General features: G+C 53.0%; 1 protein-coding gene across 1 annotated transcript in view; it reads left to right on the top strand.

The window, feature by feature from the left end:
• The window catches only part of arhgap42a (Rho GTPase activating protein 42a), a 604917-nt gene that overhangs the window by 385629 nt on the left and 203480 nt on the right, over positions 1-15808 (top strand). The window contains exon 6 of the mRNA XM_085998730.1: positions 10684-10794. Coding sequence (XP_085854856.1) covers positions 10684-10794 — 111 coding nt within the window. The remainder of the gene's footprint in view (positions 1-10683; positions 10795-15808) is intronic.

The following is a 15808-nucleotide window of genomic DNA, read 5'->3' as shown; positions in this document are numbered from 1 at the left end:
ATCCCATATGCCTTTTTAACCACCTTATCTACCTGTTCCGCTGCCTTCAGGGATCTATGTACATGCACACCAAGGTCCCTCTGACCCTCTGTACTTCCTAGGGTCCTACCACTCATTGTGTACTCCCTTGCCTTATTTGTCCGTCCAAAATGCATCACCTCGCACTTTTCAGGGTTAAATTCCATTTGCCACTTTTCCGCCCATCTGACCAACTCGTTTATATTTTCCTGTAGCCTGAGGCTTTCCTCCTCACAATTTACCACCCCACCAATTTTCGTGTCATCTGCGAACTTGCTGATCATACCTTTTACATTCTCATCCAAATCATTTATGTAGATCACAAACAGCAAGGGACCCAGCACCGATCCCTGAGGTACCCCACTAGACACGGGCTTCCAGTCACAAAAGCAACCTTCGACCATCACCCTCTGCCTCCTGCCACTCAGCCAGTTTAGGATCCAACGCGCCAAGGCACCCTGGATCCCATGGGCTCTTACCTTCTTGACCAGTCTCCTATGCGGGACTTTGTCAAAAGCTTTACTGAAGTCCATGTAAACCACATCCACAGCATTTCCCTCATCCACACACCTAGTCACCCCCTCGAAAAATTCAATCAGATTTGTCAGACATGATTTCCCCTTGACAAAGCCATGCTGACTATCCCCGATTAATCCTTGCCTCTCCAAGTGGAGACTAATTTTGTCCCTCAGAATTTTTTCCAGTAATTTCCCTACCACAGATGTTAGGCTCACTGGCCTGTAATTCCCTGGTTTATCCCTGCTACCCTTCTTGAATAATGGTACTACGTGAGCTATTCTCCAGTCCTCTGGTACATCCCCTGTGGCCAGAGAGGTTCTGAAAATTTGTGTCAGAGCCCCTGCAATCTCCTCCCTTGCCTCACACAACAGCCTGGGATACATCTCATCCGGGCCTGGGGATTTATCCACTTTTTGGCCTGCTAAAACCGCTAGTACCTCCTCCCTCTCGATGCTAATATGTTCAAGTATGTCACAGTCCCCTTGCCCGATTTCTATGTCTACATCATCTTTCTCCATAGTGAACACAGATGCAAAAAATTCATTTAAAACCCCGCCTACATCATCTGGCTCTACACACAGATTGCCACTTTGGTCCCTAATGGGCCCTACCCTTTCCCTGGTTATCCTCTTGTCCTTAATATACTTATAAAACATCTTAGGATTTTCCTTTATTTTGCTCGCCAGTGTTATTTCATGGCCCCTCCTCGCCCTCCTAATTTCTTTTTTAAGTATGCCCCTGCACTTTTTATACTCCTCTAGGGCTTCCTCCGTCTTTAGTCTTTTGTAACTGCCAATAGCCCCCCTTTTTTTCCCTAATGCATTTTTGTATATCCCTTGTCATCCAAGGTTCCCTTTGCTTGTTGGTCCCACCCTTGACCTTTACAGGAACATGTTGGCGTTGTACTCTCTCTAATTCCCTTCTGAAAGCCTCCCACTGCTTTGATGTGGATTTTCCTATAAGTAGCTGCTCCCAGTCCACTTTGGCCAGATCCTGCCTTATCATATTAAAATCGGCCATCCCCCAATTTAGAACCCTTATTTCCGGGCCGTCATTGGCTTTTTCCATGACCACCTTAAATCTCACCGAATTATGGTCACTGTCGCCAAAATGCTCTCCTACTGACACTTCCACCACTTGCCCGGCTACATTCCCTAGAATTAGGTCCAGTACCGCCCCCTCTCTTGTAGGACTTTCTACATGTTGGCTCAAAAAGCTCTCCTGGATGCACTTTAAGAATTCTGCACCCTCTAAGCCTTTCACACTCTGACTATCCCAATTAATATTGGGGAAGTTGAAATCCCCCACTATTATTACCCTATTATTTTCGCACTTCTCTGAGATTTGCCTACATATCTGTTCCTCTATCTCCCCCTGACTGTTTGGGGGCCTATAGTACACTCCCAGCAAGGTGCTTGCCCCCTTTTTGTTTTTAAGTTCTACCCATATGGCCTCATTAGAGGAACCCGCTAATATATCATCCCTCCTTACAGCAGTAATCGACTCCTTAATTAATATTGCAACACCCCCTCCCCTTTTACACCCCCCTCTGTCTCGCCTGAAGATTCTATACCCCGGAATATTGAGCTGCCAGTCCTGACCCTCCCTCAACCATGTCTCCGTGATAGCAACAATATCGTACTCCCATGTGTTCAACAACAACTTCAGTTCATCCACCTTATTTGCAAGACTCCTTGCATTAAAATAAATGCCTTCCAGCCTTGCCATATTCCCTTTTGCCCTCACATATTTTCTCTGCCTTCCCAGCTGACTTGTTTCTTCCTCTGTATTTGGCTGTAAATCACCCCCTACTATAGCTCCGCTCTGTATCCCATCCCCCTGCCAAGTTAGTTTAAACCCCCCCCAGCAGTGCTAGCAAACCTCCCCGCAAGGATATTGGTCCCCCTCTGGTTCAGGTGTAGACCGTCCGACTTGTACAAGTCCCACCTTTCCCAGAAGCAGGCCCAGTGATCCAGGAAACTAAAGCCCTCCCCCCTGCACCATCCCTTTAGCCACGCATTCATCTGTTCTATCTTCCTATTCCTATACTCACTAGCACGTGGCACCGGGAGTAATCCAGAGATTACAACCTTTGAGGTCCTGCTCTTTAATCTTCCACCTAGCTCCCTAAATTCTTGCTGCAGGACCTCATCCCTCTTTTTACCTATGTCGTTGGTACCAATGTGGACCATGACCTCTGCCTGTTCACCCTCCCCCTCCAGAATGCCCTGCAGCCGCTCAGTGACATCCTTGACCCTGGCACCAGGGAGGCAACAAACCATCCTGGATTCACGTCTACGGCCACAGAAACGCCTATCTGTTCCCCTTACTATAGAATCCCCTACCACTATTGCTCTCCCACTCTTTTTCCTCCCTTCCTGGGCAGCAGGAGCACCCCCAGTGCCAGGAAGTTGGCTGCTGCTGCCTTCCCCTGGTGAGTCATCCCCCTCAACAGTATCCAAATCGGTATACCTGTTTGAGAGGGGAATGGTCACAGGGGTCTCCTGCACTACCTGCCTGCTTCTATTGCTCCGCCTGGTGGTCACCCATTTCCTTTCTTCCTGTGCAACCCTTCCCTGCGGTGTGACCAACTCACTAAACGTGCTATCCACGACCCTCTCAGCATCGTGCATCTATGTTTCTATATTCTTCAGCGTTTAGAAGAATAAGAGGTGATCTCATTGAAACATACAAGATTTTGAGCAGGATTGACAGGGTAGATGTTGAGAGATTGTTTCCCCTGGCTGGAGAGTCTAGAACTAGGGGGCATAATCTTAGGATAAGGGATCGACCATTTAGTTCTGAGATGAGGATGAATTTCTTCACTCAGAGGGTTGTGAACCTTTGGAATTCTCTGCCCCAGAGCCTCTGCTCAGTCGTTGAGTATATTCAAGGTTGAGATTGATATATTTTTAGATTCTAAGGGAATCAAGGGATATGGGGATCGGGTGGGAAAGTGGAGTTGAGGTTGAAGATCAGCCATCATCTTATTAAATGGTGGTGCAGGCTCGAAGGGCCGTATGGCCTTTTCCTGCTCCTAGTTCTTACGTTCTTAAGCAAAGTGTTTCAGCCTTTGCATGTTAAAATTGGGGACCAGCGTGACTGGCCCAAAAACTGGTGTCAAATCAAACAGTTGATCCAAAAGCATTTGAGCCATAAACAAAGGGTAGCAGTTATATTTGGGGCAGGTACTGCAGAATCATTGACATCACTGGCACACAGTTTTTTTTAAAGGGCCAATCAGGTCCCTTGTAAAGGGGGACTGATTTTCTGGCAATGCTTGCGTTTTTGGCTAACACCCATGCCTGGACCCTTTGGCTAATGGCTTCTTTGGCTGGTTAATGCAGGCATATTGGCTGCTTTGCATAAACCAGGCTGAGAATGAGGGAATTCCTGACATCAGGGGCCATTTTTGGGGCAGATGGAAGTTCTGTCTCCAAGTTCCACAGAAACTACCAACAAAGGCTGAGACCTGTTGGATCCACATCCTGATACAATTCCTGGCCTCTCCAAAGGACTTCCAGGGGACTTACCAGTGTGGCCAATAGCCCTGCAGATTAGTAAAATAATGTTTCTTTAACATAACACTACTCTTGTTACTAGCCAGGATTGCGTACTGAATTGTTAGTCTAGATTATGTGCTCAAGTCTCTTGAGTGGGACTTGACCTTCTGACTCAGAGATGAAAATGCTCCCACTGAGCCAAAGCTGACCCTGAACGTATGTTCCTTTGTAATTTTAGTCAGAATTTATTCTGAATAGCTCCTGAGAAATGGAGAGCCCAAAGATTAGTTATCTATGCGACAGCCCATTGTTACAGCCAACAAGGTAGGATAAGTTGTGTTTTCTGGTGTTCTGAAGGTGTTCCTGACACTGGTGGGCTGAACATGCCATTGACTTTTACATACATGTCCTCAAAAAAAAAAAACAACGAAACTGCACTGTCTGATTTAATTCAGTGATTGGTACTAATGTTGTGCTGCAAACTGATGTTGACATGAAACTCACCTTTGGCTGGTGACCTGAGTCCAGAGCTCTTTCATAGAAACATAGAAGATAGGAGCAGGAGTAGGCCATTTGGCCCCTCGAGCCTGTTCCGCTATTTAATGCGATCATGGCTGATCATCCAAATTCAGTACCCTGTCCCTGCTTTCTCCCCAGATCCCTTGATCCCTTTAGCCTTAAGAAATATACCTAACTCCTTCCCAAACAGCAATAGGATTTAACAATAGAGGTTATGCTTGAATTGTACAAAACATTAGTTAGGCCACAGCTAGAGTACTGCATACAGTTCTGGTCACCACATTACAGGCAAAGTGTAATTACATGAGAGAGGGTACAGAGGAGATTTACGAGGAAGTTGCCAGGACTGGAGAATTTTAGCTATCAGGAAAGATTGCACAGGCTGGGTGTGATTTCTTTGGAACAGATGAGGCTGAGGGGAGATTTAATTGAGGTGTATAAAATTATGAGGGGCCTAGATAAAGTGGATAGGAAGGACCTATTTCCCTTAGCAGAGAGGTAAATAACCAGGGGGCATAGATTTAAAGTAATTGGTAGAAGGATTAGAGGGGAGTTGAAGATAACATTTTTCACCCAGAGGGTGGTGGGGGTCTGGAACTCACTGCCTGAAAGGGTGGTAGAGGCAGAAACCTTCATCGCATTTAAAAAGTACTTGGATATGCACTTGAAGTGCCGTAACCTACAGGGCTACAGACCAAGAGCTGATAAGTGGGATTAGGCTGGGTAGCTCTTTTTCGTCCGGCACAGACACAATAGCTGAATGGCCTCTTTCTGTGCCGTAACTTTCTATGATTCCTATAGGATTTAAATCAGAAATTTGGGGGAATCAACTTTTATCTATCCAGTCTGTGTTGCAATTTGTTGTGGCTCCAATCTATTGCATAACTGCATGAATTTTTTAGGGATTTTGTATGTTGGCACTAGTGCACACTTTTAGTGTGTAATTACAGGCAGTAATTTTATTATTTGGTCTAAACTGAATGGGCTAGATTTTCAGTTGCTTGCGCCAGCAGTTAGCGCCTTAAGAGAAGTGATTTCCGGGCGCTATGCGTGTAGCGCCCGGGCGCAGCGCAGTTTGCGCCCCGCCCCAAATTAAGTTGCCCGTTAGCGCCGGCGCAAAGTTTAGCGCCCGCCCGGATGCGCGCGCAGAAAATGACGTCACATCCTCGTGCAACGCCCTTTGGCCGCCCCGATTGCAAACTTCAGTCGGACCGCCCCATTGTGCGGCGGGCGGCCGGAGCGTTTGGAAAAAGGAACGCAACACAACCAGCGCGGGCCCCGGGGGGCGCTAATTAAAGGGAACGTCCTCTCCAGTATAAAGGCCATCCATTATTTCAGAAAACAGTCTTGTGCAACGCATTTCTGGAGACACAACAAGGAGGATAGCTAACTGGTTTCAAGCAGCAAGAGCCAGGTATTTTTGGACTCAGGCAACAGCGCTGCAAGTGGCCATTTGGAAATTAGAGTGTTTGCCAGGATTTGATGGGGGTTGCATGGGGTGCCAACGCGGAGCTGCAGCTCCATGTCCGTAGGGCTCGCAGACGCATTGTGAGAGGGGCAGCCCTGGCTAGAGGCAGAGGGGGCTACAGGCGTCGGCCACGTAGGCCTTACCCAGTCAGGCTATACCGCCAGCAGCGCTCCTACCTAAACATGAGTGCCGCGCGATGTGTTAAAAGGCTCCGATTCTGGAAGGGGGTGATTGCAGAGATCTGCCACCTGCTTCGCCGAGATCTGCGGCCAAAGCTCAGGTGCAGGACGTCTCTGTCGGTGGAAGTGAAGGTGACAGTGGCATTGAACTTCTATGCCACCGGCTCCTTCCAATACGCTGCTGGGGACATAGCAAACATCTCCCAGTACGACGCGCATCGCTGCATCTGCCAGGTGACCGAAGCACTGTTCAGAAGGAGAAGCCAATTCATCTCCTTCCCCATGGCCCTGGAGAGCCAGCATCAGCGCGCATTGGGATTTTCCAGACTCGGGGAATTCCCCTTGGTGCAGGGCGCCATTGACTGTACGCATGTGGCTTTGCGGGCCCCTCTGGAGCATGGCGAGCAGTATCGCAACAGGAAGGGCTACCATTCTCTGAATGTGCAGCTGGTCTGTGACCACAAGCAGCGCATCATGGCAGTCAATGCCAGCTTCCCAGGCAGCAGCCACGATGCCTTTATCCTGCGGCAGAGTACTGTGCATGACATGTTCCAGGCACAGCCTCCCCCAAGAGGATGGCTACTCGGGGACAAAGGCTATCCTTTGTGCACCTGGCTCATGACCCCGCTCCGCGCGCCCAGGACCGCTGCTGAAGAGGCCTACAACGAGAGCCATCAAACCACCCGCAACATCATCGAGCTAACTATTGGGGTCCTCAAGCAGCGGTTCCGCTGCCTTGATCGCTCCGGAGGAGCTCTCCAGTATTCGCCGGACCGGGTCTCCCAATTTGTGGTGGTTTGCTGCATGCTACACAACCTGGCTATCCGCAGGACTCAGGCACTGCCACCTGACGTTGGACCAGCACCTCAGGAGGAGGAGCAGGAGGAGCATGAGGAGGAGGAGGAGGAGGAGGAGGAGGAGCAGGAGTACGTTCCCAGGAGGGAGCGACCAGGGCCAAGGGCCGCACGACGCCACCTTATTACACGGTACTTCTAAGCCCCCTGTCAGGGAATGGCCAGGGGCCATGAGGGAAGATGAATGCAGCCGCTCCGCAAGCCCTCAGCCGGCGAAGCCAACAAACACTAAGAAGAACAACCATGGAGACTGCATGAATAAAGATAATTTTTTATTAAACAAAAATGAAAAGCCCTTCCCACATGAATCCCCAAAAACAATAAACGGGCCCCACAAAAAGCCCAACAAACGACTCACTCCCACAAACTGGGGAGGAGCCACTCCACCTTTATTGAAACCGGGCCTCAACGTCGGCCTAACGCAAAAAAAAAGCCCTCCAAAAGCACAACCATGGGCAAAATAAAGATGGCCACCGCCATATTAAAGGAAAGCTGGCCACACCCTCTACTGAGTGGCCCGCGAGGGCGAGACCTTGGCCAGCATTTTGCCTCCCCTGCCCTGCCTGCTGCTCCTTCGCAAGCTCTGCCCAGTGGCTGCTGCGAGGCTGGGGGAAGGCGCCTGAGGCTCAGATGCCCTTCCGCCAGATGCCGCTGGGGGGCGGCCTACACGGCGTTTGGGCCTCGAGGGGCCGTCTCCTGAGTGGCGCACCTGAGCCTGGCCACCATCAGCTGCAGCCGCTTGCCCTTGACGGCCCAGAGGGGGAATGGCGGCGACGGATGGCGCAATGTGGGCCAGCAGGCGTCTGGGATGCGCTGGCTGTTGCTGTGGCGCGGTGGCACTCGGCCGGGCCCGCACTGCAGGATCCGCAGCAATCAGCCGACGGCCGGCTTGCTGGGATGGTCCAGCGCGGCGCCTGCCCTGGCGATGCCTGCCTGAGACAGCGCGTGTGGCAGCAGTGAGTGGCCCTGTGGTCCTGGTGTGCGCGCGCATCACATCCGCCAGGGTCTTGACGGCATCAGTTAGCATGCGGCCAGTCGCGGCAGTTGCTGCCCCGAACTCGCGCACACTGGTCGCCAGCGACTCGATGGCCTCAGGCATGCGCCCCACCACGCTCATGAGCTCCGTGTGGCGCCGGTCCGAGTCGTCGGCCATCTGATCGAGCTTCCGCACCTCCTCCGAAGTGAAGGTGTCCGGACTGGAGTCGCGACTCTCCCGCTGGGGAGGAGGGGGCCGAACTAGGGGACCCTTGCCGCGTTGGTGACGGCGAGTGTGCCGAGCAGCAGCACTCCCCTCTGATCCTTCCCCCCTTTGGGGGGAAGGCCGTGGGCCACGCGCACGGCTGCTGGGTGGCTGGACGCCACTGGTCCCAGAAGCTGCATTGCCCTGCGACAGTTCCTCCAGGCACTCGTCCAGTGAGGAGGTGTCGAGCATTTCCTCCTCTCCTGCGGGACGTGACTGTTCCCCCGAAGGTCCGGCTTGCTCCTCCTCCTCCTCCTGGTTGGAGGTGCTGTCACTGGCAGCCTCAGGGTCCTGGTCGTCACCAGCTGAAAGCAGGAATGCACAAGAGTAGCTTCAGAGTGAGGAGACGGCGTCAGCGAGGGAGTTAGGACTGGTGGGATTCAGCGCATTGGTGGGACAGTGGCAAAGGAGGTAGCTCGGATGGGCCAGTGCGACGCGAGAGGGCCAAAAGGCGAGGTCCTTACCATTGCCGGGCAGTGGAGGGTCGGATACACCGCACGCTGTGGGGACAATCACACGTGCTCCCATGAGCACACACACGCGCTCCTCCAGCTGAGTGAGCTTCTGCAGCTTGGCGCGGCCACCCCTGGCACGGGCCTGGCGATTAAACGCTACTTTAGCCTGCAAGAGAAAGGACGGGCTGTAAGTGCGCAGTGAAGCCCTGATGTAGTGTGCACTGCCTCCCATGGTGGAATAGCTTGGACAGAGTGAAGCCCTGATGTACTGTCCACTGCCTCCCATGGTGGAATAGCTTGGCCAAAGTGTAGAGTGCCGAATGGCCATTTGATGCTCATGACTGTCCCAATGCTGCTGGCTGAGGGCTGGCCAAAAGGACTTTCAGGTCCCTTTGCCCATCATGTCAGGTGTACATGCAAGAATGAGGAGGAGACTGGAAAGGCTACTCACCCTCACAATCCTGGTCAGATCGTTGTACTTCTTACGGCATTGTGTGTGGGTCCTGGGGGCCTCGCCGGTGAACGTCACCCTCTGGGCGATCTGCTTCCAGGCTTTGGTGTAGTCGTGGTGGGTTGGATTCCTCCCACTGTCTGGAAACAAGATCTTGCGCCTCACCTCCAGAGCTGTGACCATGATGTCCAGATCACCCTCTGAGAAGCGCAGGGCACGCTGACGGGCCTTCTCTGGCGTTGCCATGACTCCCTGGGGCTGAGCAGTAGTGTTGAGGCCTCTTTGCAAGGCTGCAGTGTGCAGGGCGTGGCAGCAGACCAATTCGTCCCTTCCCCCTTTAAGAGCTGGTCGGCACCACGGGGTCTGCTGTCAGTGCAAAAATGACCGCACCCGTGCTGCGCCCCGCCTGGGCGCTATCCCTCTGGACCGCCGGCTTAGCGCCTAAAGAGAGTAGTGGAACGCCTCTTTTAGCGCTCCACCAACCTCTTAGGGCGAAGCCACTGAATTCCCGGCAACGGGGCGCTACTTTGGGGCGGGCGCTAACTTCGGGCGGGCGCTAAGGTTAGCGCCCCAAAACTGCCTATACTGAAAATCTAGCCCCATAAATGTTAACATTTGTCCATGCTCTGAAACGTAATGATTTTTGCCCATTTTCTGCATAACTCTGATATATATGTAGTTATATATAGTCCTGTACAACACATTACTATGTTTCTTTGGCTAGGAAGTTGGCCAAGGGTATGCCTGCAAAAGCTGAACCAAGTCTCTCAAATTTTAAACACTGCTATTGGGCAGCCCAACTCTACGATATGATTGCCTACCTTCAAAATCCAGTTTAGCATGCAGACCACCCCATCACAAGACCTCTCTAACACAAAGTAAAACATTTCTAAAATAAATTAACACCCGGATCCAACGTTGATGCTTTTTTAATTTGTGCAGCAGCAATCAGTGTGGATTGTGCAAATTTACTCAAGATTTACTTAATTCCCATGTTATGGTAATTTCAGAAAATGCTGAAAATATGCAGCAGGTTTGTCAGCATCTGAAGAAAGAAAAGAGATGGTTAAAAATTTGGGAGTAAACCTTTAGCGATAATCGGAAGATAAGTGAGCCTCTTTATAGTACTGAACATAACAAAGAGAACATGTAAAAATCAAGTCAGATATGCTACTTGCTATCATACAGAAATAGTTAATGGGTATAATAGCTGACAACTTGTTGTTGTTGTATAATAGCCTGTGAATAAGTTATTTGAAAAAACAGGAAAGGTGTTAAAAATAGCGTTGGATGATATTCGCATTCCAAAAGACAGTCTGGAGCTATCTGTGGGTATTTTGGGGAATTCTCCAATAGCTATTTTCAGCCATTTTCATTGGGACAGCATTTAATTTGTTCAACTTTAAATTCTGTGATAAGGTTTTAAGTCAAATCAAATTGGCATTCTGAACAAAATGCAAATTATTTCTATTTACAGGCTGACTCACAAATTGACAAGGATCGGCAGAACTTTTATGAAGCTTCATTGGCGTATGTGTTCAAAGTTCAAGAAGTTCAGGAGAAAAAGAAGTTTGAATTTGTTGAACCTGTAAGTCAATGCTCCATAGTTTCCTAACCAGTGAATCTCACTATGTTGCAATCTTTTGCGAAATAATACTCCAGGATTTCTTTACTATACTGTTACCTGCGAGGAGCTGTTTATGCTGTGGTATTTAAAGCAAATAAGTTGCATTTTAATCATTTAATATGCTGTTAAAAGGGAAAAAAACGTGCGTTTATATATTTACTTTTGCATTTATTTATTCATATTTAGTACTAATACAATACAAATCTAACAATACTTAACTTTTTTTAAACCAAATTATTTTCAAATTTTTAATGTTAAGTCTGACACTATGCTGGGGTAAATAAATGACAAAGATGGCTGTAAAAACTGGCAGAAGAGTGTGAATCCTCAAGAAGCCTAGCTTTACTTGGACTGTCAACTCAGTTTTCTGCAAAGCTTATGTTTTTCAAGTGAACGCATACTGTATTCTGTTCCACAGGCAGAAGAGAAAATAGATTTCTTGCTTTCAGGTTCAGTTCAAAATTAAGTGCTTTCCCAATCCGTGCTTGCGTTGGGGCGAGTACCTTGCCACAAGAAAGTCCTTGAAAAATGTAACCTATAAAGCCTTGTATCTAGCGTGCATCTGTAGAGTTGAAAGCATCTATCACCCTTGCAAGGGTCACAGATCCATAGTGCCCATCACCCTTGCAAGGGTCACGTCCACAGTGCCCATCACCCTTGCAAGGGTCACTCGTCCACAGTGCCCATCACCCTGGCAAGGGTCACTCATCCACAGTGCCCATCACCCTTGCAAGGCTCACTCGTCCAGTGCCCATCACCCTTGCAAGGGTCACTCGTCCACAGTGCCCATCACCCTTGCAAGGGTCACTCGTCCACAGTGCCCATCACCCTTGCAAGGGTCACTCGTCCACAGTGCCCATCACCCTTGCAAGGGTCACTCGTCCACAGTGCCCATCACCCTTGCAAGGGTCACTCGTCCACAGTGCCCATCACCCTTGCAAGGGTCATTCATCCACAGTGCCCATCACCCTTGCAAGGCTCACTCGTCCACAGTGCCCGTCACCCTTGCAAGGGTCACTCATCCACAGTGCCCGTCACCCTTGCAAGGGTCACTCGTCCACAGTGCCCGTCACCCTTGCAAGGGTCACTCATCCACAGTGCCTGTCATAAATCTCATCATCGAGAAACTACCTATGAAATAACACTGGACGGCCAGCTGGTGGCGCCGTCCAAGGAGTATAAATACTCGGGCATTGGCCCCAGCTTGCCAGGAACATTTTGTAAAAGACAAGGAGCTAGTGGATACAACTAGACTTCCATGTTCTGAAATAAGTTGATTAAAGCCCTGCTTTATGCTCAAACCAAGTGCGTAGTGAGTTTTATTACGTCAGTGCCCGTCACCCTTGCAAGGGTCACTCGTCCACAGTGCCCGTCACCCTTGCAAGGGTCAGTCGTCCACAGTGCCCGTCACCCTTGCAAGGGTCACTCGTCCACAGTGCCCGTCACCCTTGCAAGGGTCCCTCGTCCACAGTGCCCGTCACCCTTGCAAGGGTCAGTCGTCCACAGTGCCCGTCACCCTTGCAAGGGTCACTCGTCCACAGTGCCCGTCACCCTTGCAAGGGTCAGTCGTCCACAGTGCCCGTCACCCTTGCAAGGGTCCCTCGTCCACAGTGCCCGTCACCCTTGCAAGGGTCACTCGTCCACAGTGCCCGTCACCCTTGCAAGGGTCACTCGTCCACAGTGCCCGTCACCCTTGCAAGGGTCACTCGTCCACAGTGCCCGTCACCCTTGCAAGGGTCACTCGTCCACAGTGCCCGTCACCCTTGCAAGGGTCACTCGTCCACAGTGCCCGTCACCCTTGCAAGGGTCACTCGTCCACAGTGCCCGTCACCCTTGCAAGGGTCACTCGTCCACAGTGCCCGTCACCCTTGCAAGGGTCACTCGTCCACAGTGCCCGTCACCCTTGCAAGGGTCCCTCGTCCACAGTGCCCGTCACCCTTGCAAGGGTCCCTCGTCCACAGTGCCCGTCACCCTTGCAAGGGTCACTCGTCCACAGTGCCCGTCACCCTTGCAAGGGTCCCTCGTCCACAGTGCCCGTCACCCTTGCAAGGGTCCCTCGTCCACAGTGCCCGTCACCCTTGCAAGGGTCCCTCGTCCACAGTGCCCGTCACCCTTGCAAGGGTCACTCGTCCACAGTGCCCGTCACCCTTGCAAGGGTCACTCGTCCACAGTGCCCGTCACCCTTGCAAGGGTCCCTCGTCCACAGTGCCCGTCACCCTTGCAAGGGTCACTCGTCCACAGTGCCCGTCACCCTTGCAAGGGTCACTCGTCCACAGTGCCCGTCACCCTTGCAAGGGTCACTCGTCCACAGTGCCCGTCACCCTTGCAAGGGTCACTCGTCCACAGTGCCCGTCACCCTTGCAAGGGTCACTCGTCCACAGTGCCCGTCACCCTTGCAAGGGTCACTCGTCCACAGTGCCCGTCACCCTTGCAAGGGTCACTCGTCCACAGTGCCCGTCACCCTTGCAAGGGTCACTCGTCCACAGTGCCCGTCACCCTTGCAAGGGTCACTCGTCCACAGTGCCCGTCACCCTTGCAAGGGTCACTCGTCCACAGTGCCCGTCACCCTTGCAAGGGTCACTCGTCCACAGTGCCCGTCACCCTTGCAAGGGTCACTCGTCCACAGTGCCCGTCACCCTTGCAAGGGTCACTCGTCCACAGTGCCCGTCACCCTTGCAAGGGTCACTCGTCCACAGTGCCCGTCACCCTTGCAAGGGTCACTCGTCCACAGTGCCCGTCACCCTTGCAAGGGTCACTCGTCCACAGTGCCCGTCACCCTTGCAAGGGTCACTCGTCCACAGTGCCCGTCACCCTTGCAAGGGTCACTCGTCCACAGTGCCCGTCACCCTTGCAAGGGTCACTCGTCCACAGTGCCCGTCACCCTTGCAAGGGTCACTCGTCCACAGTGCCCGTCACCCTTGCAAGGGTCACTCGTCCACAGTGCCCGTCACCCTTGCAAGGGTCACTCGTCCACAGTGCCCGTCACCCTTGCAAGGGTCACTCGTCCACAGTGCCCGTCACCCTTGCAAGGGTCACTCGTCCACAGTGCCCGTCACCCTTGCAAGGGTCACTCGTCCACAGTGCCCGTCACCCTTGCAAGGGTCACTCGTCCACAGTGCCCGTCACCCTTGCAAGGGTCACTCGTCCACAGTGCCCGTCACCCTTGCAAGGGTCACTCGTCCACAGTGCCCGTCACCCTTGCAAGGGTCACTCGTCCACAGTGCCCGTCACCCTTGCAAGGGTCACTCGTCCACAGTGCCCGTCACCCTTGCAAGGGTCACTCGTCCACAGTGCCCGTCACCCTTGCAAGGGTCACTCGTCCACAGTGCCCGTCACCCTTGCAAGGGTCACTCGTCCACAGTGCCCGTCACCCTTGCAAGGGTCACTCGTCCACAGTGCCCGTCACCCTTGCAAGGGTCACTCGTCCACAGTGCCCGTCACCCTTGCAAGGGTCACTCGTCCACAGTGCCCGTCACCCTTGCAAGGGTCACTCGTCCACAGTGCCCGTCACCCTTGCAAGGGTCACTCGTCCACAGTGCCCGTCACCCTTGCAAGGGTCACTCGTCCACAGTGCCCGTCACCCTTGCAAGGGTCACTCGTCCACAGTGCCCGTCACCCTTGCAAGGGTCACTCGTCCACAGTGCCCGTCACCCTTGCAAGGGTCACTCGTCCACAGTGCCCGTCACCCTTGCAAGGGTCACTCGTCCACAGTGCCCGTCACCCTTGCAAGGGTCACTCGTCCACAGTGCCCGTCACCCTTGCAAGGGTCACTCGTCCACAGTGCCCGTCACCCTTGCAAGGGTCACTCGTCCACAGTGCCCGTCACCCTTGCAAGGGTCACTCGTCCACAGTGCCCGTCACCCTTGCAAGGGTCACTCGTCCACAGTGCCCGTCACCCTTGCAAGGGTCACTCGTCCACAGTGCCCGTCACCCTTGCAAGGGTCACTCGTCCACAGTGCCCGTCACCCTTGCAAGGGTCACTCGTCCACAGTGCCCGTCACCCTTGCAAGGGTCACTCGTCCACAGTGCCCGTCACCCTTGCAAGGGTCACTCGTCCACAGTGCCCGTCACCCTTGCAAGGGTCACTCGTCCACAGTGCCCGTCACCCTTGCAAGGGTCACTCGTCCACAGTGCCCGTCACCCTTGCAAGGGTCACTCGTCCACAGTGCCCGTCACCCTTGCAAGGGTCACTCGTCCACAGTGCCCGTCACCCTTGCAAGGGTCACTCGTCCACAGTGCCCGTCACCCTTGCAAGGGTCACTCGTCCACAGTGCCCGTCACCCTTGCAAGGGTCACTCGTCCACAGTGCCCGTCACCCTTGCAAGGGTCACTCGTCCACAGTGCCCGTCACCCTTGCAAGGGTCACTCGTCCACAGTGCCCGTCACCCTTGCAAGGGTCACTCGTCCACAGTGCCCGTCACCCTTGCAAGGGTCACTCGTCCACAGTGCCCGTCACCCTTGCAAGGGTCACTCGTCCACAGTGCCCGTCACCCTTGCAAGGGTCACTCGTCCACAGTGCCCGTCACCCTTGCAAGGGTCACTCGTCCACAGTGCCCGTCACCCTTGCAAGGGTCACTCGTCCACAGTGCCCGTCACCCTTGCAAGGGTCACTCGTCCACAGTGCCCGTCACCCTTGCAAGGGTCACTCGTCCACAGTGCCCGTCACCCTTGCAAGGGTCACTCGTCCACAGTGCCCGTCACCCTTGCAAGGGTCACTCGTCCACAGTGCCCGTCACCCTTGCAAGGGTCACTCGTCCACAGTGCCCGTCACCCTTGCAAGGGTCACTCGTCCACAGTGCCCGTCACCCTTGCAAGGGTCACTCGTCCACAGTGCCCGTCACCCTTGCAAGGGTCACTCGTCCACAGTGCCCGTCACCCTTGCAAGGGTCAGTCGTCCACAGTGCCCGTCACCCTTGCAAGGGTCACTCGTCCACAGTGCCCGTCACCCTTGCAAGGGTCACTCGTCCACAGTGCC

This window comes from Somniosus microcephalus, chromosome 10, assembly GCF_052327205.1.
Source record: "Somniosus microcephalus isolate GS21.2 chromosome 10, FLI_Smic_1.0, whole genome shotgun sequence".
Classification (NCBI taxonomy): Eukaryota; Metazoa; Chordata; class Chondrichthyes; order Squaliformes; family Somniosidae; genus Somniosus; species Somniosus microcephalus.
The sequence above is the reverse complement of the archived record's forward strand: the minus strand, read 5'-3'. Positions and strand labels throughout refer to the sequence as shown.